Consider the following 27,091-nt stretch of genomic DNA (forward strand, 5'->3'; position numbering starts at 1 on the left):
AAAAGAAAATGAGCATAACTGTCTCCCAATAGTGCACGGGACACGTTTGGTTCCTATTTGGACGTTCTGTATTTTTTTCTTAACCCTGACAACCATACCTGTGGGGAAGGGCTGGCCTCCAACCTGAACCCAAAGATACCCCGGTCCGCACGTGGGCCCCAGACTGCTGCCTCCACGCCCCAGGCGCCCCAGTCGATCCCAGACCCGCCGCTCAAGCGCCCGCCCTGCCCAGGCAACACTAGCGGCGCCCCGAGCGGCTGAGCCCCGCGAGCCCGTCCTCCGGTCCCTCCCGGAGCAGAAAGTAGCACCCGGAGCGGGCCAGGCCCGGCCGGCGGTTGGTCGGTGTGGAGTCGCGCCGCTCCCTCCCACCGCAGTGTACTCAGGCGGGGCGAGCAACTCGCGTGCCATGTCCGCGGCGGAGGCGGGGGGTGTTTTCCACCGAGCCCGGGGCAGGACCCTGGACGCGTTTCCCGCAGGTACTCGGGGAGGGGCTGACTTCGGGGCTGCGGAACCTTTCGCCCGGGGAACCTTCAGTCTGAGTGTGCGCGCCTCCAGCCGGACCCCATCGGCACCGCAGTCGGTGTTGGGGATCAAAATAACGTCCGCACAGCCCGCGCGTAAGGTGTCCGTGGGCGCCGTGGAGAGAAGTGTCCGCGCGAGTGTGCGGTCGTGGAACCTCGCTGGCCTTGACCTAACTTCCCTGAGGGAAGCTCTAGAGTAAGGCAGCAAAGCAGTTCACAGTAGCGTGGGTGCTGCGGTTGGATTTGGTTTCCACGCGTTGCCGAGGGCAGTTCTCAGCAAGTCTTTGTTTCAGTTTCCTCATCTGTAAAGTGGGAATAATGACGAGAGGTTCCGTGTGGCATTCAGTAAGCGTCTGGTGCATGTTACATGCCGTGATTTGTATTATATGATCACGGTTATTTACTCTAAAATGAGTCATCCACCAAAATGTTAGTGCCCATGGGAAGAGTGGAGAGGAAAGGCCAAGAGTCGAGTTAGAGTTAAATGCTTGGACTTTGGATTTAGATAATCTGCCTGGCTGAAAAATGGATTAAAGATTATTCCTTTAACAGATTGAAAAATTTTTGAACCCAGCGTTAACAGATTGAAACTTTTTTTGAAACCCAGCGTCTGACACCGGCAGGTGTAAGCCTAGAGTGATGTCCGCTCCTGGCTCCATAGCGCTTCTCTCTGACCTTTTTTTTTTTTTTTTTCCTGCGGGAAGTTAAATTTCCTCCCTTCCACTCACCAGTTTTGTAACCCAAGGCAAGTCACAGATGCCCTGCTGGGTTTGGCTTGTGCTCACCTTTCTTGCTTCTTGCTCCATTCTTTCCCTTCCCCTTTCTCCTGCCACACTGGTTTTCCTGAAATTCATATAATAGGGCCAACTGCCGTATCACCTTCTCCTCAGGACCTTGCCACTTGCCCCTCTCTGCCCCCATAGCTAATAGCCCTGCTTCGGAGGTGGAGGCTGGCTCTTTCTCAGTCTTAACATCTTATTTCAAGTTAAGTCACTTCTCAGACAGTCTTTCCCTGACTAGTCTATTAGAGTAGATTTCTTCTCCCTGAGGTCACTGGCTTGAGTGTGGATTCATCTGGCTTGAGCGCGGGGTTGCCAGCTTGAGGGTGGTATCATAGACCTCACCCCATGGTCGTTGGCTTGAGCAAGGGGTCACTGGCTCAGCTGAAGCCATTCTCTCCTCCCCACCCCCCATCAAACATCAAAGCACATATGAGAAAGCAGTCAATGAACAACTAAGGTACTGCAACTGTGAGTTGATGCTTTTCATTTTTCTCCCTTCCTGTCTGACCCTATCTGCCCCTGCCACCACCACCACCACCACCCCCCCCCGCTTAAATAAATAAATAAATAAATAAATAAATAAATAAATAAAGTTGGTTTCTCCTGTCATTCTGTCCTAAAACCTTGTTCTTTCCTTTCTTTGCAGCTCTTGCTGGAGAGTGGCCAGGGGCCAGAAATATAGCTGTGGTGGATTTATTTTGGAAAAGACAATATGCTGTAGTGCCCATTGTCTTAAATATCATTGGGCCTTTTTGCCCAACATGAGATTTTTAAGATTTATCCATATTGATATATAAGTAGCTCTGGTTCACTCATTTTCCTGCTGGGCAGTATTCCTTTATATAAATATATACTTGATGCATTTTGTTGCTGGATATGCTGAGTATCTTCCCTTCGCCTCTCCGTTCTCCACTGTGCTCCAGGAGGTTGACCTCTTTTGGCTTCAGTGGGTTCTTTGTCCCTTGACTTTCCATTTGGTTCAGCCAATGAGGAGTCCTGACCAGAAGCAGAGGCAGGGGCAGTCAGAAGTCAGGGTATGTATTCCCCTGCTTATCCTGTGGGCTTGCAATATTTCTTACCCAAAGGTCACTGCTTTCAAGATAGCCTTTCCTTTGGGACTTTCTCTCCAGATTTGGGCAACCACTTGCTCCCGCCCTTCTTTCAGATAGAGAAGTGGCAGCAGCTCTGCTTTTCTGACTTGGGGCTACTAAACTGTCTTGAAGTTTTTCTAAACTCAACTCATCCCAAATAATCTATTATTAAACTATCCTTTAATTATTCCTAATTTTGAGTATGCCAGCTCTTTCCTGATATAATTGACATTGAGTTGTTTCCGTTTTTCACTCGGTAATAGTGCTGTTATAAACATTTTTTAAAATTGATTTTAGAGTGGAAGGGAGAGAGAGACATACACAGAGAGAGATAGAGACAGACAGACAGACATTGACTTGTTGTTTCACTTACTTATGCATCATTGGTTGATTCTTGTTTATGCCCTGACTAGATATCCAACTTGTAACCTTGGCATATTGGGACAACGCTCTAACCAACTGAGCTACCAGGCTAGGGCTGTTGTGAACATTTTTGCATAAATTTTCTTGTAGACACATGGGGAAACTTCTCCAGGGCATATACCCAGGAACAAAGTTCTGGATTGTAAGGTGTAATCATCCCTAGCTTTACTAGATCTTGTCAAATCACCTTCCAAAGCCCTGGCACCAATATATACATCCACCAGCAGTGAATGAGAGTTCTTTTTTACTCTTTGTGGTATCTCTTCTGTTCAGTTTAAGATGTAATGCCCTGGCTGGCTGGCTTAGTGGTAGAGCGTCGGTCCGGCATGTGGAAGTCCTGGGTTCAATTCCTGGCCAGGGCACACAGGAGAAGCACCCATCTGCTTTTCCACTCTTCCCTTTCCTTTCTATCTCTCTCTTTCCCTCCCACAGCCAAGGCTCCATCGGAGTAAAACTTGGCCCGGGCGCTAAGGATGGCTCCATGGCCTCCACCTCAGGCACTAGAATGGCTCCGGTTGCAATGGAACAATGCCCCAGATGGGCAGAGCATCACCCCTTGGTGAGCATGCCAGGTGGATCCCAGTTGGGTATATGCAGGAGTCTGTCTCTTGCCTCCCTGTCTCTCACTTCAGAAAAAAAAGAGATGTATTTATTAGGTTCCTGTTGCTTTCTTTAGTATCTTGGGAGTAGAAAAAGAAGAGGGGTGGAGGCAAGCTACATACTCTCAAGGGTTTACAATCTAGACACAGAACTATGGCACAAACAGTAATTCTTGTCAACTAGTGAACCTGTAGGCCATTGCAGTGGGAGGAGTCAGGATAGTAAGCGTTGGTTCTGGGTGATGGTGGGTCCGTTAACTGAGATCACAGAATAAGGAGTGAGGTCAGATTTGATGGGATTGACTTGTGAAGTAATGGCTTTGAGGTGCCACCAGGAAATATGATGCAATTTATGGTGTGTAGTACACAGCTGAGAGTGGAGGTGTGGGTTCCACCCACAGAGAACAGAGTAGATAGTGTTGCTTTAGGAGTCAATGGCATTGCTAAGGGGAAAAGTATGGAGTAGTGGAGATATGTGTCTCTGTGTGTGTAACCGTTGGATATGCCAGTGTTTAGGGGGCAGGAAGAAGAAAAAGGCGCACTGAAGGGCTCACCAGAAAACAACCAGAAATTTTGGAAGATAAAACCAGGAGCTGACCTTGGCACCAAAGTTGGGCTGGAGGGCTTAAGGCAGGATGGTACACAGCAGTGGTCCCCAACCTTTTTTGGGCCACGGACCGGTTTAATGTCAGAAAAATTTTCACGGACCGGCCTTTAGGGTGGGACGGATAAATGTATCACGAGACTGAGACAAGCATCAAGAGTGAGTCTTAGACGGATGTAACAGAGGGAATCTGGTCATTTTTTAAAAATAAAACATCATTCAGACTTAAATATAAATAAAATGGAAATAATGTAAGTTATTTATTCTTTCTCTGTGGACCGGTACCAAATGGCCCATGGACTGCTACCGGTCCGCAGCCCGGGGGTTGGGGACCACTGGTACATAGGATCAGATGTTGCAGTTGTCTAGGCGGATGTCAGCTGAGCAGAGGATGGCAGGTTTTGATTGTTATGTCACCTTGAGGAGAACAATTTCAGTAGAGTTAGGGGGATGCCTGGGACACAGTGTTTAAGGAATGGCAGAGAGTGAGGGTGTGAAGTCAGCAAGGGTAGGATTCTGTTTGGCACCATTTGGTGATGCAAGGTAGACATAGGTCAGTAGCAGCTTAAGGGAGGAGCAATGCTGGAGGAAGACTGAAGGGTTTGAAATAGAAACAATGATAAGAACAACAGGAGCATCTGACATTCCCCAAATGTTTATGGCAGTCAGGCATTGTACTCTCGGCTGTATGTGAATAATGTCCTGTAATCTCCGTAGTAGTCCTGTTGAGGTAACTATAGTATTAAGATTATTCTCTTTTTAAAATGGAAAAAAAATCAAGTTCAAAAAGACTAGGTAACTTGCCCAAGGTCTCATGATTGGTATGAGATGGATCTGGTGCTGAAAATGCACAAGGCGGGATGATTGCTGGAGAGAGATGTCCATGGAGATGGGAAATGATAGGATCAGGGCTTGGAAGAGGGTTAGCCCAGGGATCAAATGCACTCTTCAGCTGTCTCTCCATCTTTCTGTCCATTCATCTGTCCAACTGTTTGTCCATTCATCTATCTGCTGGCTATCCACCCACCATTCTGTCCATCATATTCCCAGCCCTTCAACTGTCTATCTGTCGGTTCATTCATTTGCCCACTCATCAAATGTACTGTGCAGTTGCCTTGTCCCAGCCGTGGTGCTGGATGCAAGAGTGCAGTGATTGAAAAACAGATGTGATTCTGCACCTCTGTTACATAGCTACTTGGAAAGCCTGATGTGAACCTACCAGTCACACGAACCCATGTACATTGCAGTTGCGGCCATTGTCAGGGAAGCAAGGGCTTGGTTCCACGAGAGCCTCTCATTGGAGCATTAATAAGGACATTCAGGGAAGATTTACTGAGGAAGGGGTGAGTCATCTGGTTGCTGAGGGATGATAAGGAGTTAACTGGGCCTTGAAGGGAGGGAAGAACATTGTGGAGCACAGGCAGAGCCAGTTTGAAAGTCTGACGTGGTGGGGTGGAAAAGGAAGGATGAGGGAAGAAAGGCACTGAGTCTGGAGCAGAGTGGTGTGGGAGATGCTGGAGCAGTGGTTTTCAACCTGTGGGTCGCGACCCCGGCGGGGTCGAACGACCAAAACACAGGGGTCGCGACCCACAGGTTGAGAACCGCTGTGCTGGAGGATAGGGCGGGGGTAGTTGAGTTTGTTTGTACCTAATGGCGTCAAAAGGTTTTAAGCTGCATGTGTGCAGAAAGAGGGACTCATCACCAGATATCCGTGTTGAAAAGAATGGGCTGGCTGCAGCAGTGATAACAGAAGAGTCTCTACCTAAGAGGAACTTGGGGTGCAATCTGATTGGAAGCTGGAGCTCGAGAACTTACCTTGAAGCATCATTTCCATAGCCCCATGTTGTTTCTTTTCACTAACTGGATGTGCATGTGGTCATGGTTGGGGGGAGGGGACTTCCAGTGGCGATTATGGGGGTCATATTGAAGCTCCCTAGCCCTTTGGAGCCACAGGTCTACCAGTAAGACCGGAGAACAAGAGAGGCATTCACCTACAGAATGGGCGGTGGGGGGAGGAGAGAGACTTAGGAGATAAACTGATGAGAGAGGAACAGGGAAAATGCCCTGGACTTCTCTAGAAGTGAAGCCTGCACTTGGTCTCCTCTGTGGGCTGAGCAGCCCCAGCGAGCATGCTCTGTGTGGGTTACGTAGAGCAGGGCTTTTAGAGGCTCATCCTTGAAGGCTTAGGCAGAGAATCCCAAGTCTTGTTGCTTTACTTCACTGGGTGCTGAACCCCTAGCCCACCCCTAAGCTGCCTTAGTTGCTGTCACTGACTTTTCTCTGGGTTCTAGTTCCCAGTCAGCATTGCTGGTGACTTTGAGAGATGCCTTTAAGGTCCAGTGTCAGTCCAGGCTCTGCTGGAAGGTAGAAGTTGGAGCTAGGAGAGCTGCCCAAGGTCAAACCAGGAACAGAAAGGGAAGGAACTGACTTACTCCGTCTGTTGCCCGAATGCATTCTACCTGTCAAAGAGGTTCCGTTAACTCAAGCAGCAGTGCCTAACATCCCATCCCTGATAACTCTCCCACTCCCTAGATGCTCCTCCAGAATTAGCTAGTTAAACAGTTTGTCTCTCAAGTGAAGTCTGGCAAGTAAAAGAAAGAGCACAGTCTTAGCCTGTTCGGGCTGCTGTAACGAAACACCACGGACTGAGTGGGTTATACACAGCAGACATTATTGCTCCCCATTCTGGAGGCTGGACGTCCAAGGTCAGGGCACCTGCGGACTCAGTGTCTGGTGAGAACCCTCCTCCTGGTTCATAGAGGGCTGTCTTCCCACTGTCCTCACATGGCAGAGCGGTGAGAGAGCTCTCTGGGGTGTCTTTTATAAGGGCACCAATCCCATTACTAAGCCCTCAAGACCAAAGCACCCCCTAAAAGCCCCCACCTCCAAATACCATCACATTGGGGGCTAGGTTTCAACACAAGAATTTGGGGCAGCCCTTGGCAAGCACTTGACTGCGACCCCCTCCCCCCGGTGACTGACATAAGGAATGATATTCCTGTGCATTTCTTCCCGTAGTGTTATAGGTGAAGCTTGGCTTCAGTCATCCATTCCCTGTCAACATCATCTGCTCGGCTCTGTCGACAGATGTTTACAAAAAGCAGATTGTACATGTCTCACCTGAGCAGGCTCACATTCCTCAGGCACGTTCAAATACTCATTTTAATCACGCAAATTGATAATTATATTTCCCTGACACATACCCTAATTAAGACTACTTTCTCCTAACAAATCACTGTTTTTCGGAAAAGTCTACAACATCTGTTTTGAAGGCATTCTCATAGGAAGAAATATCAAGATAAAGTATGTTTTAAAAATTACCTACATGTGATTGTTTTCCAGCCCTAATCCGTTTTCCCAGTTCATTTTACTACCGGAATATTTCCTCCTTAGAGAACGAGGTTTTCTTAAAAAGGTTACTGGGGGATTTTTTGTTTGTTTTTTAGGTTTTAAACATTTTATTTGTGTATTTTTAAAAATTATGCACTCCAATAATTATAATCATTTTAACAACCAAAAATGACCCTGTGATTAATCTGCATGTTGCAGCCTGTGGGGCACCTAGGCCAGCTCGGTGTTCCCTCCAGATCTCAGTGTCTCCCAGCTTCTTCCTGCACCAGCAGCCAAGTTCTTCGCCTTCCCTGCCAGCCCGCCATGCAGATGGCAGAGAGGCAGGTGCGGCCTTCCTCGTCAGTAGTTCTCTGATGTGAAAAGGGGCAGCACAGTCATTTAAAGCGATCCAGCCCCTTTGCATCTGACAGAGTCGAACAGCTAGAAGCAGTGAAGGAGGAAGGCAGTGCTTGTGGAGTGTACAGCGCACATGGGCGGTGCAGCCTCATTACGATGCACCTACTTGCTTCTGCTGTTCAGTCATTTCTTTTGAAGGCAGTGGATTTTTCTCCTGCATTTCTGTCTTCTTCAATTTCGACTTAGGGAATTTCTCAATCTCAGCCATGTTGGGTTTGTCAGACATGGTGGCAGAGGAAGTGGAGCCAGGTACGTGAATGAGAGGAGTCCGATCTGCTCAGTGGCTGCTGCCAAGTTCTGGTTTTCTTAAAAAGGTTACTTCTCTGGACATTTGAAACCTCAGCAGCTGCTCCAGAGCAGCTGGTTCTATCTAATCCTGATTGTTTCTTGGTTTTCTCTGGAAAGTTTCTCACATGCAAAGAAGAGAGTCTCTGTTAAAAACAGACAAACAAGAAAACTTTATCCCTGCCCTGGCCAGGTAACTCAGTTGGCTAGAGCACTGTCCTAATACACTAAGCTTGCAGGTTGATCCTGGTTAGGGCACAGACATGGATCAACCAATGAATGTATAAGTAAGCGGATCAACAAATCAATGTGTCTATCTTTCCTCTCTCCCTCTTAAAAAAAACAAAAACAACTTGATCTCTTTCATGTTTCACCTAAGAACTATTTTAGAAACAGTAGAGCTGTTTATGCAAGCCTGAAATGGGTTGACAATATTGTGGTTTTTTTCAGTGGAGTAGTCAGTTAATCACTTGGAAAGCACTTTGAGTGAAGAATGCTTCAAGGTTTATACTTTCTTTTACTCCAAATCTTTTACACGTGTCTCCCTAATGCCTAATTCAATAGTATTTTATTTTTACCAACTTGCCTTTATCAAGTCTTTCCAAAGCATCCATCTTGGTTTTATTAGAAACAACGCTTTTTACATTCATGTTTCTCTGGTTTACATGTTTAATTAAAATACCAGCACAACTTGGGGACAACTCCCGATGGACGGACGTGTAATGAGCAAACTCCTCAGGGGCGGGGGCGGGGGCGGGGGCGGGGGCGGGGGCGGGGTCGTAGAGCACGGGAGGGCTCTGCTCGCCCTGAGCAATTGCCAGTGCTTTGGAGAGTGTTGGGAAATCCTTCGTGCTCGTTCAGTGGAGGTCTGTTAACAGAGAGTCTTCCTTGCAGGGATGACTGACAACTTTTTATATTTGTGCAGCATGTGATTTTTAATTTTTATTTATTTACTTTATTATTAACTGAAAGGCTGGGAGGTAGGCAGACAGACTCCTGCATGCACCCCGACTGGTATTCACCTGGCAAGCCCCCTACCCAGCAATGCTCTGCCCATCTGGGGCTGCTGCTCCGTTGCTCAGCAACTGAGCTATTTTAGCACCTGAGGTGAGGCCATGGAGCCACCCTCAGTGCCCTGGGCCATCTTGCTTGAATCATTCGACCACGGCTGCAGGAGGGGAAGAGAAAGTGAGAAAGAGAAGAGGGGAAGGAAGCAGTGGAGAAGCAGATTGACGCTTTTCCTGTGTGGCCTGACCGGGAATCAAACCTGGGACTTACACACATCGGCCTGATGCTCTGCTGCTGAGTCAACTGGCCAGGGCCCAGTATATGATTTTTAACTTTAACTCTCCAATGAGGAAGGGGCAATGACATGGTGCCAGGACAACTGGAGACTCCAGGAGCCCCAGAATTGCCAGCCACTCTCAGAACCAAGTCTGATGTGTATGTAGTCAGACACTCAGAAAATATCTGTTGAGTGAAAGAATGCCCAAACTCCCCACGTGACCTTATTTAAAAGAAAAAGAAAAAACCAAGTGGTACTAATGCCACAGGCCCTCCTTTGTAAAATGAGGCAGAGTGTTGGCCTGGCCGGTGTTAAGGTGCGACTGGACTGATGTGTGCGTAGACTTGATTTGGTCTGCCCGAGGACTCTGTGGCACTTTGCTGGTTTCAGGGCCCACACTAGTAAGTGGGAGGGCCAAGGGGAGAGGGCCGCGCTTCTGGTTCCCCGCCCTCTGGCATTGCCAACAGAACACGCTGGAACAGCACGGAGCTCTTCGTCTTCCTACTCCTCCCAGCGTGCACCTTCCCAGTCTTCCCCCGCTTACGTGCTCAACCAGAAGGCCAGGAGTCCTCCTGATCACCGCTCTCTCCTCCTCTTCATGGCCCGACACCCACAGTCCTGTCTGTTCAACCTCCAGAGCGCACCTTAGTTTTGTCGCCTCCTGCCCAGCTCCGACCTCTGAGTCCCCAGCCACCCCGTCTCTCACCCGGGCAGTTCCGCTGCCACCTGCATCCACACTTGCCCCTCCAGCCCGTTCCCTGCACAGCATTTCGAGTCATCTCTTTGAAACAGAAATTGGACCTGGCACCTCTTGATGTGGCTTTTCTCTGGCCATTTCTTTTTCTCTCTGTGCTTTCTCATTTTCAGGTCACAGTTTAAAAGAAGCCTATGCTGATTCTCCCATTATAAATTAGCTCCCCTGTTTTCCGCCTTTACTCATTCTCTTCCTTTATGACGCTACAACTTGTGGTTGTGTATTTATCCCAGTGACTTTGATCTCTTTTCCTGCCTCTAGACTATAAATTCCTGGGGCCAGGAAGCCTGGACCTAGGATGGTGTTAGCAGTAGTGGACACTCAGTGGCCATTTGTTAGGTGAATAAATAAATGAACGTGAATGAGTGAATACACTACCTCTGGAACACGTGTGTATCTGCCTAACCCCTTGCTTGCATACACCATGTATTTTCTGGACAAAACAAAACAGAAAGCAGGATATTGAACCAATCGATAGGACCCTTGCAAACCACCCTGGGGCTCTCCTGTTTGTGAATTACTCAAAGACCTCTTCTGAAGGAGGTCCTTGGAACCAGGTGGGTCCCCTTGCACGGAGCTGCATCCGACCTTAGAAAGAGTTGCCTTCTCGTGACATCCAGGGTCTTTGCTTGCCCAGCCTTGTGCTTGTAGGGCCCCCTCTGCCCAGGGAGAGTGCCTTCTTCCAGTTCTCCCTGAAGCACCGCCTGGGCTAGGAGCCCTCGGATCATGGGGTCCGGTGGACAAAAGTCATAGCAGACATCCACCCAAGACAGGCAGACCTCCTGTGGAGTTCTTCTTCTGAAGAGTGAGAGAGGCTTATGGCCGTACCACCCTAAATGCGCCCGATCTCATCCGAAAAGTAAGGGAGGTTCAGAAAGTGCTTTTTCCCCGTCAGCTGCTGTCTGGAATAGCAGTGGCCGAGCCAGTGATGCTGAAAGCCGCCCGGCCAAGGCGTCCCGGCCATCTGCTTGCTTCCGTCTCTGAAGGGCTGCAGATAAGATTTTGGCAGGTCTTTCCTTCCCAAATGGCAAGAGTGGCAGCTGTGACAGCCAAGCCGTGATAGGAGCTTTTGTGTGTCTCAGAAACTACCTTTTGGATGCCTTTAGGCCAAGAAAAGAGAAGTTGCGTAAATTCACTTGGTACTTAGGAAATGTAATTTGGAGACTCGAAGGACATTGCTGTCAGTTAATTATTTTAGGGGGAGGGGGTCCCGAAGGACACAATTTTTTTTTTAACAGCTTCACATAGTTTACCCTTTGAAAGTGAACAATTCGATGGCTTTCAGCCTATTCACAGAGTTGAGCAGCCATCACTCTGGTCGGTATTAGAACATCTTCAGCACCCCAGAAGCAAGCCCACACCCCTTAGCGGCCACCCCCGCCCCCAGCTCTTGCCAACCACTGCTGAAAGACATGATGAACTGTTGTGTTCAGTTCTGGCAGTTTTATAGTCGGGACATTTGGGTTGTTAAATCGGAAAGAGTCCCAAAGCGGGGAAGGATTATTTTGCCACCATTTTTTGTTTTGTTTTGTTTTGTTCTGATTATCACTAAAATAAGATGAGTCCCCAAAGAAGATGAGGGGCATTGCCGAAGACATTTAGATAGTGACTCACTGCAGATTGCTACTGTGCGAAACTGCAAAAAGTGCATTTGGTTGGCATTTGCTCTTTAGCCAGGAAGCCTCCAGGCCACCCATCTTTGCCTTTTATAATGAAAGCAATATCCACAGTATATGAAGGAAAAGCTGTGAGGGCCAAAGCATGCAAATGTGTGTGTGTCCATATTACATATGTATCTCACTGTATCAGGTAGTTTCTGAACCCTGCTGTGTTCTTTGGGGAACAAAGAAATAGGTAAGACTTGAAAGCTCTGTCTCTGCTAAGATAAGGGTTGGCGTTACCATGAGTAATAGTCATTGAAATAGAAGCTCACGCCTGACTGTTTATCATGTGTCAAATCCAGATGCTTTACATGCCTTAAGACTAAGTCATTCATTCCTCACAACCACCCTTTGGAGGCAGGTGCATTCTTCTTACTTTACAGATAAGGAAGCCGAGGCCCAGAGAGGTTAAGGAACCTGTATCATGTCCGTTGGTAAAGGACGGAAATGGGATTTGAACCTGGTACTCCAGCCTCAGTCTGGGCTACACTGGGACCAGGTTGGGGCCTCAGGAGAATGAGGTCCAAAGTGGTACATGGGCTTTAAGCCCTTCCCCATGGCCTCGTGTGCTGGTATGATTTCTCCCAGTGTTTTTCACTCTATGATCCATGGACTAGTTCACCAAAAATTTTGTGCAGGTCTGCAAAAGAGTTAACCACCCTGATGTTATATGAAGATTTTGGACCCCAGTCAGCTTAGTCAAATTCGCTCCCGTTCAGGGTGATTTCTGCCTTAGTGGTCCCAAAATAATTCTATTGTCACCAGTCTCCAAGTATAAAAAGGTTGAAAACCACCCTATTATCCCTCCCCCATCCCCATTTTCCCCTGGTCTTAGGGTCTGGACACTTGCCATGCCCTCTGCCGGGGGTGTATCGCCACAGCTGCCCCCTTGCCCGGCTCCTTCTCATTCTTCACACCTCAGCTCTCGTGTTTCCCAGCCACTCCGTCCAACCAGAGCTTGCCCACGCAGCCGCCGCTCTGCCTGTGATCCCTTGCTTTCTCTGTGGTAATCTGGCGCACGCATGATTAAGTTAGCTGTTGGCCTGTTCGTTGTCCACGTCCCCACTATTCTGTGAGTTATTAAGGAATGAGACCCGTGGCCTTGCTCACTGTTGAATGGCCAGCCACTAGCGTGGCACTTGTCATATAGTGGGTGCTCAGAACAAACTTGCTGAGTGGGAGAAAGGCAGAGCTGCATGTGCTTGGGGAGGGGGAAGGGTCAGGCTTTGTGGCGGAGGGAAGGTTTGAGCTGGGCTGGAGAGGACAGGACGGAAGGCCTCTCAGTAGGGGAAGAGTTGGTAGAATGGAGAGCTAGCAGTGGGAGGAGCCAGTCTTGAAGGAAAGATTACATTTGCTTGTGGGGATGTTGAATTTAAAATACTGATGGAGCAAACTGGGAGCTTGGACATGTCTGCGTTCTACTCACTTTTTTGTTAATTCTGTGGCTTTCTGGTCAAATGGAGAAATGTGGCTCCTGCCGTCCCAATTCATGTATTATTTTGAGTTAGATAAGTTAACAGGAGCCAAAACATTGAATTTTTAAATATTCTTACAGTTTAGTGGTATGGTAATTACAGCAACCTTGTTAATCAGACTGCTTGCCAATCAGACTTTTTAACCAGCATCTTATGATTTTCACTGTCTTCCAAAAGGCAAACTAGATTTAGAAAATGAAATTATGATTGTATTCACCTTATTTGAGGTTGCCTATAAACGAACAGGTTTAGCACATCACAAGGGCACAGATTATTATAATATTAGGTATTAATGACAGGACTGATTCCCATGGGTCTTTTCTAGTTGCTTGAAGAGAATAGTGATTAATTTGCTTGTGGGAGTACATTTATTATAGTTAGTCATCGATCAGCTGATAATAGCGAAAAGATCAATGAAATTGCTAATCCGTGGTATGTATTAAAAAGTCAGCTTTCATTAACAATTGACAGATATGCCCAAAGGGTATAATAAAAGTGAGAGGAAATATATGGGCAGAGACATTTTCGAGAAAACATTCAGTTCATATTAAAAGTGCAGCAGTAAAGAGTGATTGCTGTTTGAGTATCTGGCCTTCAGACAGGATATTGGCACATGGACAGTCTCCTAGGAAGGATTAATGGTAAGGCATTGTGTGGCTCTTTAAAGATCTTCAAGATTTTTCTCTGCCTGCAGTTGCTGTGCACGTGATGATGCTTAGAAAAGAGTCCCAGGCCTCTCCTGTCCGTAGTGCAAGGTCACCCCAGATCCTCTGTCTTTTTAGCCCTCAGTTTTGAAAGATGGTTGCCATGACAGTCTCTGTCAGTTAGGGGCCCAGTTTTGCTCTTCTCTATATAATGGATGAATCAGATTTCTTTCTAAGGCCAATTTTTTTCTTTGAAAAATAATTTTAAATTAGTTTAAAACTTTGGCTTAGGCCATGTCAACTATTTGATTTAGGCTATGGTAACAATAAATTATGCTAATTTATGATGGCAACTGAGAGTTTATTTTCCCTGTCTCGTCATTTGGACTGATTTCAGCTTTGTGAGTTGGATAGTTCTCTGTAATCTCACCTGTGTGATCACCTGCCCTGAGGTTGGGGCTCTGGAGCATGTACTAGGCCTGGTTCTGCCCCTCACCCCTTGTCGTGAGGCAAAACCATGAGAACACCACAACTACCAACCAAAAAACCCCCAAGTTATTTGCCCTTGACCTTGCTTGGTTTCCTTCTTCTGCACCACTGAGCAAAATGGAAGGGTTCCCCTAGATATTAAGAAATGGCTTGTCGTCACAGAGATCTACGGGGGTGGGGGGTTGGTGGTGAATTTGGCCAGGTGTGGACTGTGGTGAATTGGAGAGCACACGCCCCTTTAGAGGGACAGCCACGGCTCAGCCCAAGGCACTCGCTGGCATGCTCCACTAGGGCCTGGTGTGGCCAGAGTTCCCTCGAGACATCCCAAAGCCAGGTGTATGTGTGAAACGCATGCGTTAAAAGTGTTGGCAACAGATTCAGAATTCTGTAAACACTGTGTGAGCCAAACAGAACACATCTGCTAGCCAGACCCTAGTCAAAGATCTGGGGTTTGTCATCTGTGGAGAAACCACCAGTTCGCATCCCACAGAAGAGGAGTGTGCCGGCCCCCCACCCCGCCTGCACCCCGCATCGGCCCTGTGCTGTTGGCGGGGACTGTGAGCTTCACAGTCTGCGGGGGAAACGTCCAGGGCCTAGCCAGCCTTCTCTCTGTGTACAGTCTTCTTATTTACCAAAGTGTTCCTTTCAAAGGGACCTTGGAGACAGAAGTGTCTTTGTGGAGGTGCACCACTTTCGGGCAGCTCAGGGCGCACTCCGTCCTCTGTGGCTCTCTCCTCCTCAGACCACACTGCGATTCCGCTGTCCATTCACCCTGTGGCCTCAAACTGGAGCCCTGAGTATGATCTCCAGCCAGGCCTTGGTTAAATGACAGGGTAGGGCAAAGTAACTCTGAAAACCCTTCTGTCATTGACAATTTCCAGTGTTCGGTGGGGAGATGTGGCCTCTGTAGGATAAGCCCTTGGCCTCCAGGATGGGCTGCCTTAAACGGGCTCACGCAGCTCCGTGCATGTCATTTAAAGGGTGATTATTAGATAGTATTGGATAGTACCAAGAACATGCTTAGGACCAAATACCTGAGCTGGACACAGACAGGGATCTAAAAATGAATAGGAAAATATGCAAAATGAAACAAAACAATGAAAACACCTCAGCCACCCACCACTAACAAAATACTCCAAGACATTATTACAATTTTAGAAAGCAAAATCAATTTGCATCTTTTTCTTGTAACACATGTTAACAGCAGTCCCTTGAATGGTTGCAGGACAGTGCTTCTCACACTTGGATTTGCATACAGGTGTCCTGGGGATTTGTTACATGCAGACTCTGATTCTGGGGTGGGCTTGAGGTTCTGCCTTTATAACAAACTCCCAGGTGGTGCTGGAGCTGGTGCTGGCGCTGGCGCTGGTGCTGGCGCTGGTGCTGGAGCTGGTGCTGGTGCTGGCGCTGGTGCTGGCGCTGGTGCTGGTGCTGGCGCTGGCGCTGCTGGCCCACTGGCTCCCCCTTGAGGGTGAGGTGTGGGCCCAGCCCTGCCCTGCCCTCGGAGCCCAGTGCAGCCCACTTCACTGTTACTCAGTCAGCCTCTCCTTCTCGTTCCGCCTCGGGCTCTGTGTCCAGGCCATTCTGCCCTTTACCTTGGATTGCCAATCGTTTACTCTTTAACCAGGCCGTCTCATATGTCAGTTATCTGACTAGGAAAAGAACAAAAACAAGCACCCCACCTTCCCACCCCACTGGATCCTTGAGTGTCTTTCCTGCTGCTCTGCGGAGCATCGGGGCGCTGCAGGAACGGACCTCAGCACCATGGCTTACCGCCAGAGCAGTGCTTTCGGGGAGTCTAAGGACAGAGTGGGCTCTGCCCGGGAGGGGGTGCCATCACAAGCTCTTTCCCGGCCCTTCTAGATGTCAGCTAACTAATCCCTATGCCCTACTCTATGGTAACTCGGGACTGTGGTGAAATAATGTAATGCAAATAATAATTTATTCCATAGTATAAAAATGTGCTCTTCTGAAGGGCTGGCGCAGGTATAAATGTATACAAAAGATTCTTCCTCCTGCAACTAGGATTACTGGTCTTAAATATCTTTAATTCAGCCTTTATTAAAGTTAAGATGAGACCAAAGACAATGAACTTTTGTAGCAGGAATATTAAGAATGCTTTTGAGAGTATAGATCCCTGAATCAACAAATTGCTTTTATTAGGTGGATCAGATAGTTGGAATAGTGATATGTGAACTGTCATTCATTTTAGGTCAAATCTATTTATTTTGTAACTTACAAAATTGAAATTCTATCCAAGATTTTACTAAGTAAACAAGTAATAATGAAAATTTTATTTTAATACCTCAAAGAATTATTGACCTTTTGAGACTATGACTAGTGATGTTCAACCTTTTTTTTTTTTATCTCATGGCACAGATAAACTAATTACTAGAATTCTGTGGCACACCAAAAAATATATTTTTTGCCAGTTTGACAAAAAGAAATAGTAAGTATAATATTGATTCAGTCACACTGGACGGCCATGGTTGTGTTGGCTGTTGTCACTTTTTATTTGACAATCTAAGGGAAAATGTTACGGGGGAGTGACGAGACCTCAATTCTTGTCTTCTTGAAAGAATTCAATCAAGAGACAAAACGCAGCAAGAAAGGAAGAATTTATTGCCATGCAGGAAGAAAGTTAGAGAAAAGGGGGCCTTGGAGGCAGGGTCAGGGGGTCAGCCCGGAACAGGCTGCGGCTGTTCCCTGCTCCCCTGGTTGCAAGTCTCGTGGGGTCCCTTAGAGCTTAGAGGAAAGAGAGGGGCAAGGAAAACGTGCCTGGGAAGAAGAAGAGGGGATGGAGGAGGGGGAAGGGAAAGGCTTAAGCCAGGGAGAGCACCAGGGACCTCAGTTTGAAAGGATTTTAAGAGTGGGAGTTTAAGGGGGTGTCTCAGGGAAGGATCTCAACAGAATATTCATCAGCTCTCAAGGTGTATCTCTTAGGGTCGTGGTCTTCATTGATTGGTCAGCACCAAGGCAGGGGTCATTAGTCAATGCAGCTGGTCCTGAGGTCAGCCGTGGCTTTCCTTTGTCCAGATTTGCTGCTTTTCTGGGCCTGGAGCTGAAACACAACTGAGGTCTAGGCGTCATCTTTAGGGATTAATGCTTAAGCGCTGTTCTCCAGCTTTCTTGTTTGTTCCTCCTCTAAAGGGTCTAAAACCATATGATTAGCAATACACCAGGGGAGCAGAGGTCACGGGGGGCCGAATCCCATGGCCAGCGATAGGAAATCAGGGGTCTAAACCGCATGACCAGCTAAGGGAGGAAAGGTCACCCTGGGGACGAGGCCCTCGCTTTCCTAGTTTGGCTCCTTGCTAGGCACCTGGGCTGTCTGCGCCTGGCCTGGAGTCCTTGCTCTTCTCGTGTCCGTCTAACTGCCTGCCTCAAAAATGAGTCAGTGCCCCTGACTAACAAGTTAGGGATTGCATATTTTACATATTTTTTAAATTATGTGGCACACCAGTGTGCTGCGGCACAAGGGTTAGAAGAAATATCACTGTTGAAGGAAACCATATTTGTTAAAATGTTTGCTAGAGAAAACTATTTTAAATTCTGTTTGTTGTAGACACTGATTTATACTTCAACCTTGGGGTGACGATCACCTCCCTGATCTGGTTCTGACTGATTTATCCAGTTTAAACCGCTCTGCAAATGGTCTCAGAAACAGAAACACAGCTAAACACATTCATGGATGCAAAAATGGTTATTATTCAAGTAAAATGCATAAGTGAGGCTAACAATGATCTTTAAGACACTCATCAGAATCTATTTTCTCCATGACTCTTCCTGACCCTTTATTTTTAATGCCTAACCCATCAGTGTCTGTTACTATGTAACAAACTCCCCTGACAATTGTGGTCTTGAAAGAACTTATGTATTATCCCACCGTTCCTGTCAGGAATCTGCGTGCATCTTACCTGGGGTCTCCCACAAGGCTCCACCAAGGTGTCAGTGGGGGCTGTGGTCTCATCTGAAAGCTCCACTAGGGAGGCTCCTCTTCCAAGTTCCTGCATGGGGCTGTTGGATTGTTACATGGAGGGCCTCAGTTCTTCACAGGCTGTCGGCCAGAGGCCTCCCTCAGTTCCTTGCCATATTTGCTTCTCCATAGGGCTCTTCCCATCACGGCAGCCATTTTCCTCCAAAGCAAGGTCTCCCGGAGAGAGTGAGGAAGAGCGAGCAAGGTGAAAGCTACACTCCTTTTATAGTCTAATCTCTCTTTTCTAAACCGTTTTGAGATATGATTGACATGTAAAAAGCTGTACATATTTGATTTGTAAATTCATTGAGTTTTGGGGTAAGTATATAAAAGTATCTTACCATTATTATTATTATTATTATTATTATTAGTGTTTGTGTGTGTGTGTAGTAAGAACACTTAGCAGAAGATCTATCTTAGCAGATTTTAAGTATGCAATACAGTATTGTTACCAATAGACACTATGCCATCCAGTAGACCTCCAGAACGTCTTTATCTTGCGTGTCTAAACTTTGTACCCTTGGCCGTCACCTCCCCAGTCTCCTGGACCTTCAGTCCCTGGGAACCTTCATTCTGTTCTCTACTTTTATGAGCCTGGCTATTTTAGAATCTACATATAAATTTGATCAGACAATATTTGTCTTTCTGTGACTGGCTTATCTCTCTTAGTCTAATGTTCTCCACATCCAACCATATTATCCCAAATAGCAGGATTTTCTTCTTTTTTCCTTTTTAAGACTGAATAAGAATACTCTTCTGTATGTATATACCACATTTTCTTTATCCATTCATCCATCAAGGGCCCCTTAGGTTATTTCTATATCTTGGTCTAGTCTACTACGGATATCATATTATCATATTATGTTTATTAGAAGAAGGTCACTAGGTCCAGCCCACACTCGGGGTGAGGGGAGGGATTACACAGGATGTGAGTATCACGACACAGGGGTCTTTGGGGCCACCTTGGAGTCTTCCTGCCACACGTAGTAAGGGCTCGGTGACTGAGTTGAGTCCAACATCATGCAGGATTGCTTGCTGATCCTTAGCAGTGAGATGCCTATTCCAGGGTTTCACGTAGTCCTTGTTCAGATTGCATTCAGGCTGGCTGTGATTTACTGAGCAGCGGACACTGAGCTGTGGGTCAAAAACTGGTGGATTTACACACATACACAATTTGTTCTAAAAGGTGTGTGCAGGTTGATTTGTTTGCATGCTTGTCTTTTTAAGTTCTGAAAAAGTAATTAAGAAGGAAGGGAGACCTAAAGCCAGAGGTCCACTTTAAGATGACAGTAAGCCAGGTGTGGTACATGGGAGGTTGGCCATGGAACTTTTCAGAGATTACGGACGACTGGCTCCTGCTTGCTGTTTAGATCTCAGCTTCAATGACACCACCTCAGAGAGGCCTGCCCTCTGCGTCTGATCTGAATTAGCCCTGGCTTCCCTCTTCATCCTCGCATAGCCGTTGGCTCCCTCTGGCTCAATCCTCTGTTTAGTCCTTGTCTGTCTCCCCCATGAGAGCTAAGTGCGGCAGAGCGGGGCCTCACCTGTCTTGGACCACCCCTGTATGGTGAGCACCTCGAATGGGGCCTGGGGAACAGTAGGCTCCCAGGAAGTACTCAAACACAGAGACAGGAGATTATCCCAAGGAGCTTTGGGAAATTATACTATAATATTTTCATGACTTCCAAAGGAAAAGCCACTTACTCAGTTAACATGTAAAATATATTAATTATTTTATTTTATTATTATTATTTTTTTTTTTTGTATTTTTCTGAAGCTGGAAACGGGGAGGCAGTCAGACAGACTCCCGCATGCACCTGACCGGGATCCACCTGGCATGCCCACCAGGGGGCGATACTCTGCCCATCTGGGGCGTCGCTCTGCTGCAACCAGAGCCATTCTAGCGCCTGAGTCAGAGGCCACAGAGCCATCCTCAGCGCCTGGGCCATCTTTGCTCCAATGGAGCCTCAGCTGTGGGAGGGGAAGAGAGAGACAGAGAGGAAGGAGAGGGGGTGGGGTGGAGAAGCAGATGGGCGCCTCTCCTGTGTGCCCTGGCTGGGAATTGAACTCAGGACTCCCGCACACCAGGCCAATGCTCTACCACTGAGCCAACCGGCCAGGGCCTTATTTTATTTATTTATTTATTTATTTAATTTATTTTTTATTTTTTTAAAGATTTTATTTATTCATTATAAAGAGAGGGGAGAGAGAGAGAGAGAGAGAGAGAGAGAGAGAGAGAAGGGGGAGGAGCAGAAAGCATCAACTTCCATATGTGCCTTGACCAGGCAAGCCCAGGGTTTTGAACTGGCAACCTCAGCGTTTCCAGGTTGACACTTTATCCACTGTGCCACCACAGGTCAGGCCCTTATTTTATTTTTTAAAGAAAGAAAACAGTTTCAAAACCGTGGGCTAGTTTTATCCCTGTCACTGATTGCTGCTGGGCCGTTAGGCAAGGCAGGTCACTTCTCTGGGCTTCAGTTTCCTTGGAGGAGAAACACCGGGGCCGCAGGTCGGGCGTCTTCAGACTGTGCCATCCCCAGACCCCAGCGGGGCAGAGGCAGCTCCGTGTTTTCAGCATTGTCTGCCACGTGAGGTTTCCGTTGAAGACAGGACCCTGTGGCCAAAAAAGAAAGAAAGTTTGAAATCCACCGGGCTTCCGTGGCCATTAGCAGCCGTTGCAGCTCTGCAGAAGCAGGCAGGGCTGTGGTTCTGGGGCAGGTGAGGGGCGAGACCTGGGGCTGGCAGAGCTTGGGGCCAGCAGAACCAACTGGACGGGCAAGCCTGATGGTTTCCGGGCGTGTGGCCTCGCTCCCTTTCCAGAGTCCCCCTTCCTTTTCTGTCCCCCTCCTCCGCACCCCCAGCCTCACACCCCCTGTGCCCACATCATGCCGCCTTTGAAATGTTAGCATTGATTCTTTCTTTTTTTTTTCCACATTGAGTAACTCATTTCAAGATTTCATTTCTGGCTCGGCATCTCCCTCCAGATAGCCAGAGCTTCCGCGCTCCAAGTTTTATAATTAAAATCCTGTCACATCCCCCGAAAACAGTGCGAATTGTGCCATTAGCCTGGCATAAAAAATTTGAGAGCACTTCACCTAGCCATTTAAATATAATACTTCTGGCAGCTTTCAATTTGGGGTATTTTTAATTCTAATTAAAAAGCTATTATTGAACATTAATATCCTCTATATAGCGTGCCATTGCGCCTCTGAGCTCCGTTTTGGCCAGCTAGCTTTTAAACAAACAGCTTGGTTGCGTGGCTGTTGAGGGCCCACACGGTTTGTCCTGGCCTTTGGGAAACACCAGGTCCCAGGCATAATTACTATAAATCAAAATCCTCTAGACTATGACAGGAAAATGATATGTTTGAACAGCAGCTTATTAAAACGACCTACTTAATTTAAGGAAAAGATTGTATCCGCTCGCAAAGTAACCTGGATGCTTTCCCTGACAGATTTCATAATATTTCTCCCCTCTCTCCTCCCCCCCCCCCTTTTTTTTTTAAGCAAAGGAAAGGGAGTGGAAAGGCCCGTTCTACTTCATCCAGGGCGCAGACCCACAGTTTGGACTGATGAAGGCCTGGGCCACCGGGGACTGTGACGACGGCGGAGATGAGTGGGGACAGGAGATCCGCCTGACCGAGCAGGCCGTCCAGGTCATCAACAGGCTGAGCCCCAGGCCCAGGTTCTTCGTCCTGTGTGGAGACCTCGTCCACGCCATGCCAGGTAAGATCGGGCTGTCGCCGCGGCCTTTGTCCTTGACCCAGTTATGACGGCATTTGGCCCCACCCCCAAAAAAATGATTTCTCATTCTGTCATGGCCCAGTTCTCCTCTTCATGACTGTTGTAGTGTCATCGGACATCAGAAAAATGCACACTCTTCTGAATTTGCGAGATTAATCACAGTTAATTAGGCAGAGCTACCGTTCTGACGATCTGAGCTTAATATGAAAAATGGAGCAGAGTCCCACGTGTCACCTTTCTTTACTTCCGGGGGAGAGATTTGAACTGCTTTCAGATTACTACACCCATAAAAGCGACCATCTCCCCGTTTCCAATCTTCCAGCACTTTTATCTCTCCTGTATTTGTTAGTGCTTTTTTAGTTTCAAGTGACAGAAATCTAACTTAAACTAGTTTCTTTAAAAGGTATGTGTTACCTTTGGGGACTGTAAATATCAGGTGTGGAGTTGGGTTTCAGGTGTGGCTGGATCCAGGGACTCAGAGGTTATTTCCAGACTTGGATTCTGCACTGCTCCACCCTGCTTTCCTCTGGGTTGACTTTATTCTTCTGTAGGCTCTTTCTCAGTAGTGATTCCCTGGGACTCCAGGTTTACACCCTTTTAATAGAAACTGCAACAGAAAGAAAGTACCCTGTTCTTGATGGTACAGTCAGAATCCCACACCAACACCCATCTGGCTCATATGGCCCCCTAAAGCCAGGGTATGGGGTCACCCCCCCCCCCCAGCAGCCATGTGGTCTGAAGAACAGGATGGTTCTCCTAAAGAAGAGTGTGATGCTGGGAATGTGAAAATAATAGACGTCTTCTAGAACTTGCTTCCTCTTTTCCTCTCCCCTACTCGTATTCTTCTCCCCCAGGCAAGAGTAAAGCCCACGGAACAAGTATAAGCAAGTGGGGACTGCCCCGCCGCTCACGGCCCCCGTGGCCGCTCTTATCTGGGTCCTGGTCTCTGCCTAGTGGGATAGCGATGACCCGAGGGCCTTGCAGGATACACTGCAGTGGCCATAGACATTTGTCTTCACCTGTTGCGACCTTGTGATCCAAGACTCTTGGGTCGTGCGATGATCTTCAATGACGTTAGAAGCCGAGCCTCTTTGTAGTAATCCTAGGCACATAGGTTCCTCCCCATCAAGGCTCACTTGTCTGACAGCCTACCTACCCAGAACAATTCCTGAATGAAGATGTAAGACTGGAAAAAGAGCTGCCCAGAATTGCTCTCCCCAAAGTCCAGGCAGTGTAATCAGCAGCAAGAGCCCTCAGACCTTGCCTCATTGTTTACTAGTATTTTACACAGACTCAAAAATGCGCACATGCCAAGTCATCCACTCCACCAGGTTGTACCCAGTGATGTCCTCTCTGGGGATGCAGCCCGTCCTGCAATGGGGCCTCTACAAAGGTGACAGGATGGAAAAGAGGGAAAATAAAGTAGTGGAGAAAGACCTGAACAAGGGCTCAGGTGGCTGGGATGCCTGCTCCGCATCAGCCCCTGAGGCACTCAGTACACTTGGACAGACGCCTTACCTTCCTAAGGCTTTGGTTTCTGAGCCAAGAGCCCATTGATGGCAGCAAGAATTTAAAACCTCAACAGTCTGGGGCTGTGTATGCAGTGGCAGGTGATTCTGCACTTCCGTTCAGGTGCTGAGCATCTTAGCAGCTTGGGAGAGAAACACATTCACAGGAAGCTGCTGAGCTTTGTTTTGTAGAGAGGCAAAATCTTAGTTGCCGGTGAACTTGGCCACCCTTGGTGACTCTGCTGAGGGTTCCCAGGTGCTGAGGTTGTACCGTGCTAAAGCAAGCACAGAGTGCCTAGTTTCTAAAGGAGTTACAAATCATAGCAGGACCCCAAGTCTCGGTAGGCCATGTTAATTGACCAGAAAGATTAATGCTACTTACAAATGGTCTGATTTGCAGTTAGGTGGGGGTTTTGGAATCATTTGGCCCAATAAGCATTGTAGCATCAACCAGAGCTCTCACTCTGGACCACACAGTGAGTGAATTTCTGTTTTTATTAGACACTTGAAAATCAGATTCTGAATTTAACCTTTCTCTGACCAGTGGTAACCTTTCTTTGAAAATAGAGTGTTACGAGACCCACTAGAATTATATAACATGTTCTTATAGATGCTTACTGACTTGTTCGGAATTATGTTTATGCATTCAGTCATACTGTCACCAGAAAGGGACCAGGACTGAGATGGGTCTGCCCCAGCACAGTCTGCAATGTGTGGTTTCTTGACTTCATGCAGGAAAGATTTCACAACACGAGTCCAGGTGATTTTGAGAGTGTTTATTAAAGCTGGGGACAGTGAAACAAGGGAAGGGCTTAGGGTAGCAGAAGCATCACGGGTGAGCTTAGGCAGGGCTGCCTTGGAACTTTGGAAATGTGAGGAAGGCTTGGGGCTGGGCAGGGCTGCCTTGGCCATTTAGGAAGTCACAGAGGCAGAAGAAGTGAGCCAGCTGGGCTGCGTGGACTCAGGAAACAAGTTACACAGACAAAAGGAGGACCCTGGGAGACCAGTTTAGGGTGTCAGCCTGGGACAAGCTGCCGCTGCCTGCTTATTCCTCCGCTTGTCAGTGTCCTGGGGACCGTTAGAGCTCAGGAGAAAGAAAGCAAAGATACATGCCTGAGGAAAGAAGGGGAGGGAAGGTGCGGGTGTGCTCCAGACAGCGGGCACTGGGTTCGTCGTCTGAAGGGTTTTTATCTGTTTTCTAAAGGCGAGAATTTTAGGGGAGGTCTTAGGAGAGGGTCTCAATAGACTAGTTATCAGCTTTCCAGGTGGGTCCTTTGATTTACTGATTCATCAAAATCAGTTTATGGGATCAGGATCATTCTATGGTCAGTTTCACCTGCAGAGAATGTCACTGAAGAGGGACCAGGACCAAAGTCAGTCTGTCCTGGCATGGTCTGGAAAGTATAGACCACTCACTCCTCAGTGTCCTTGGTTAGGGAAGATAAGACCTTGCGATTTATTATCTGGCTATAAATTGCTCGGCCGTTTAACTATCTCAGTTTCACCATTCCATTTGCCAAGAAATTTTCCTAGTTTCTTACTATCCTGCCTCAATATTTCAAAATAAGATTTTAAATAATGACTTTCCATGAGATTCATTGCTTCTTAAATAAAATATACTGAAATAAGGAAATTAAAAGATACAGTTTTTATGATCAACTATAATGGTTGATCAGAAGACCTTGTAAATGTGAACTGGCAAACTTTTGAACATGTATATTTTATATTCATTGTGACCCAAGCAGAATTTACATCTGTTCTGAAGATTTGAACTGTTTTGTGGCATTATAACCGAGCCAGTGAAAGGACTGTGACTGTTTTGAATGTTGTGGGTTGAGATTGAACAGAATGTTTTAAAACTAGTTACCATTTTTTAATATGCAATTAGTGGCTTCCCCCTCATTTCCTTCGTATGCAGGGGCAGGCACTAGAAAAGTAATTATTTGCTTTGACTGCTTAGCACATTGTTCATTATCAAATCATATATTAATAGGCAAATAAAATCAGAAAGCATACTTTCAATTCTACCCTAAGTAATATCTTGGCCCTAGTAGTTTTAAGTTCAAACTGGGGAAAAAGAACTTTATGGATAATTCCTTTTCTAATGAAAGTCTTAATATGCTTTTCCATTGCAAACATCTATCATATATTTGTTCATCCACAAATATTTATTGTGTGCAAATTCAGTGCCAGTAACAAGTGCCGGAAGCTGCGCCTGCAATAGTTGGACATAAGACACCCAGGTCCTTCTGCCCAGCTCAGCAACTGCTAAGGGGAAGGCAGAACCAGGGACGGTAAGAGGAGCTGCCGGAGCCCAAGAATGCAGGACCAAATCCGTTGTTTTAAAACACATTTCGTTCTGCAGACACCTTTTTTGTTATCTTGGTATTTCCTTATTTTCATGGCGCTTCTCAATGGGAGAAGCCACACTGTAAATAGCAAGTGAAGATGGTACCAATGTCACAGGGGGGGCTACGAGACCTTGATTCTTGTTTTCTTGAGAGAAAGAATTCAATCAAGAGACAAAAGTGCAGCAAGTAAAGGAAGAATTTATTGGCCATGCAAGAAGATGGTTAGAGAAGAGAAAACCTTGGAGACAGGCTCAGGGGGTGAGCCCGGGACAATCTGTGGCTGCCCACTGCTCCCCTGGTTGCAAGTCTCCTGACATAGCTTAGAGTTTAGGAGAAAGAGAAGGGCAAGGAAAACATGCCTAGGGGAAGGGAAAGGTGCGAGTGTGCTTCCTGAAGGGAGAGCGCCCAGGGCCTCAGTCCTAAGGGATCTTAAGGTGGAGATTTTAGTGGTGGTCCCAGGGGAGAAGCTCAATAGAATATTCATCAGCTTTCCAGGTGTGTTCTCCATTGATTGGTCCCTGTAGAGCAGAGGTCATTCATCAATGTAGCTGGGCCTGAGGTCAGCCATGGCATCCCTCTGTCTGGTTTGCTGCTTTTCTGGGCCTGGAGCTGAAACACAGCTGAGGTCTAGGTGTCAGCTTTAGGGGTTAATGCTTAAGCGCTGTTCTCCGGCTTTCCTGTTTGTTCCTCCTCTAAGGGGACCTAAAACCATGACTAGCAATACGCCAGGGGAAGAAAGGTCACGGGGGGTCCGAATCCCATGGCCAGGGATAGGAAATGAGGGGTCTAAACCGCATGACCAGCTAAGGGAGGAAAGGTCCCTTGTTTTCCCAGTTGTGCCCCTTGCTAGGCACCTGGGGCTTTCTGCCCTGGTGGCCTGGCCTGGAGACCTTGCTCTGCTCATGTCCATCTAACTGCCTGCCACACAGACATTGAGACCATAGATGTTCAGTGCTTCACTCTCAAGCCCAGGGTTCCTTTCTTCTGTCGCTGAGGCATCAACACACTGATACGGCTCTCAGGAACCTTGCTAGATTCCAGCAATTATGTGCGAAGCCGAAGATGGGAACGTGATGATACAAATTAGAATGTAAGAGATTCTTTTCTGCCTTTAGCATAGTTTGTTTTTTTTTTTTAATTTTTTTTTTTAATA

The 27,091-nt window shown here is 47.2% G+C and overlaps 2 protein-coding genes across 3 annotated transcripts in view; one reads left to right on the top strand and one right to left on the bottom strand.

The window, feature by feature from the left end:
- Positions 1-227: 227 nt before the first annotated feature.
- The window catches only part of CPPED1 (calcineurin like phosphoesterase domain containing 1), a 127,440-nt gene continuing 100,576 nt past the window's right edge, over positions 228-27,091 (top strand). The window contains exons 1-2 of one of the 2 annotated variants that reach the window (XM_066382592.1): positions 228-476; positions 21,843-22,061. In XM_066382592.1, the coding sequence (XP_066238689.1) occupies positions 407-476; positions 21,843-22,061 (289 nt within the window). In that variant the 5' untranslated portion in view covers positions 228-406. The remainder of the gene's footprint in view (positions 477-21,842; positions 22,062-27,091) is intronic. The other variant, XM_066382591.1, reaches the window with a different exon arrangement.
- Positions 7,859-7,993, bottom strand: LOC136402502 (thymosin beta-4-like). The gene has a single exon (XM_066379968.1). The coding sequence runs from the start codon at positions 7,991-7,993 to the stop codon at positions 7,859-7,861; it is 135 nt and encodes a 44-aa protein (XP_066236065.1).

Source organism: Saccopteryx leptura, chromosome 4 (genome assembly GCF_036850995.1).
Source record: "Saccopteryx leptura isolate mSacLep1 chromosome 4, mSacLep1_pri_phased_curated, whole genome shotgun sequence".
Taxonomy (NCBI): Eukaryota; Metazoa; Chordata; class Mammalia; order Chiroptera; family Emballonuridae; genus Saccopteryx; species Saccopteryx leptura.

Bases quoted from the DNA above. Each gene is read 5' to 3' on its own strand.
- LOC136402502 (XM_066379968.1), bottom strand. From the start codon at position 7,993: ATGTCTGACAAACCCAACATGGCTGAGATTGAGAAATTCCCTAAGTCG.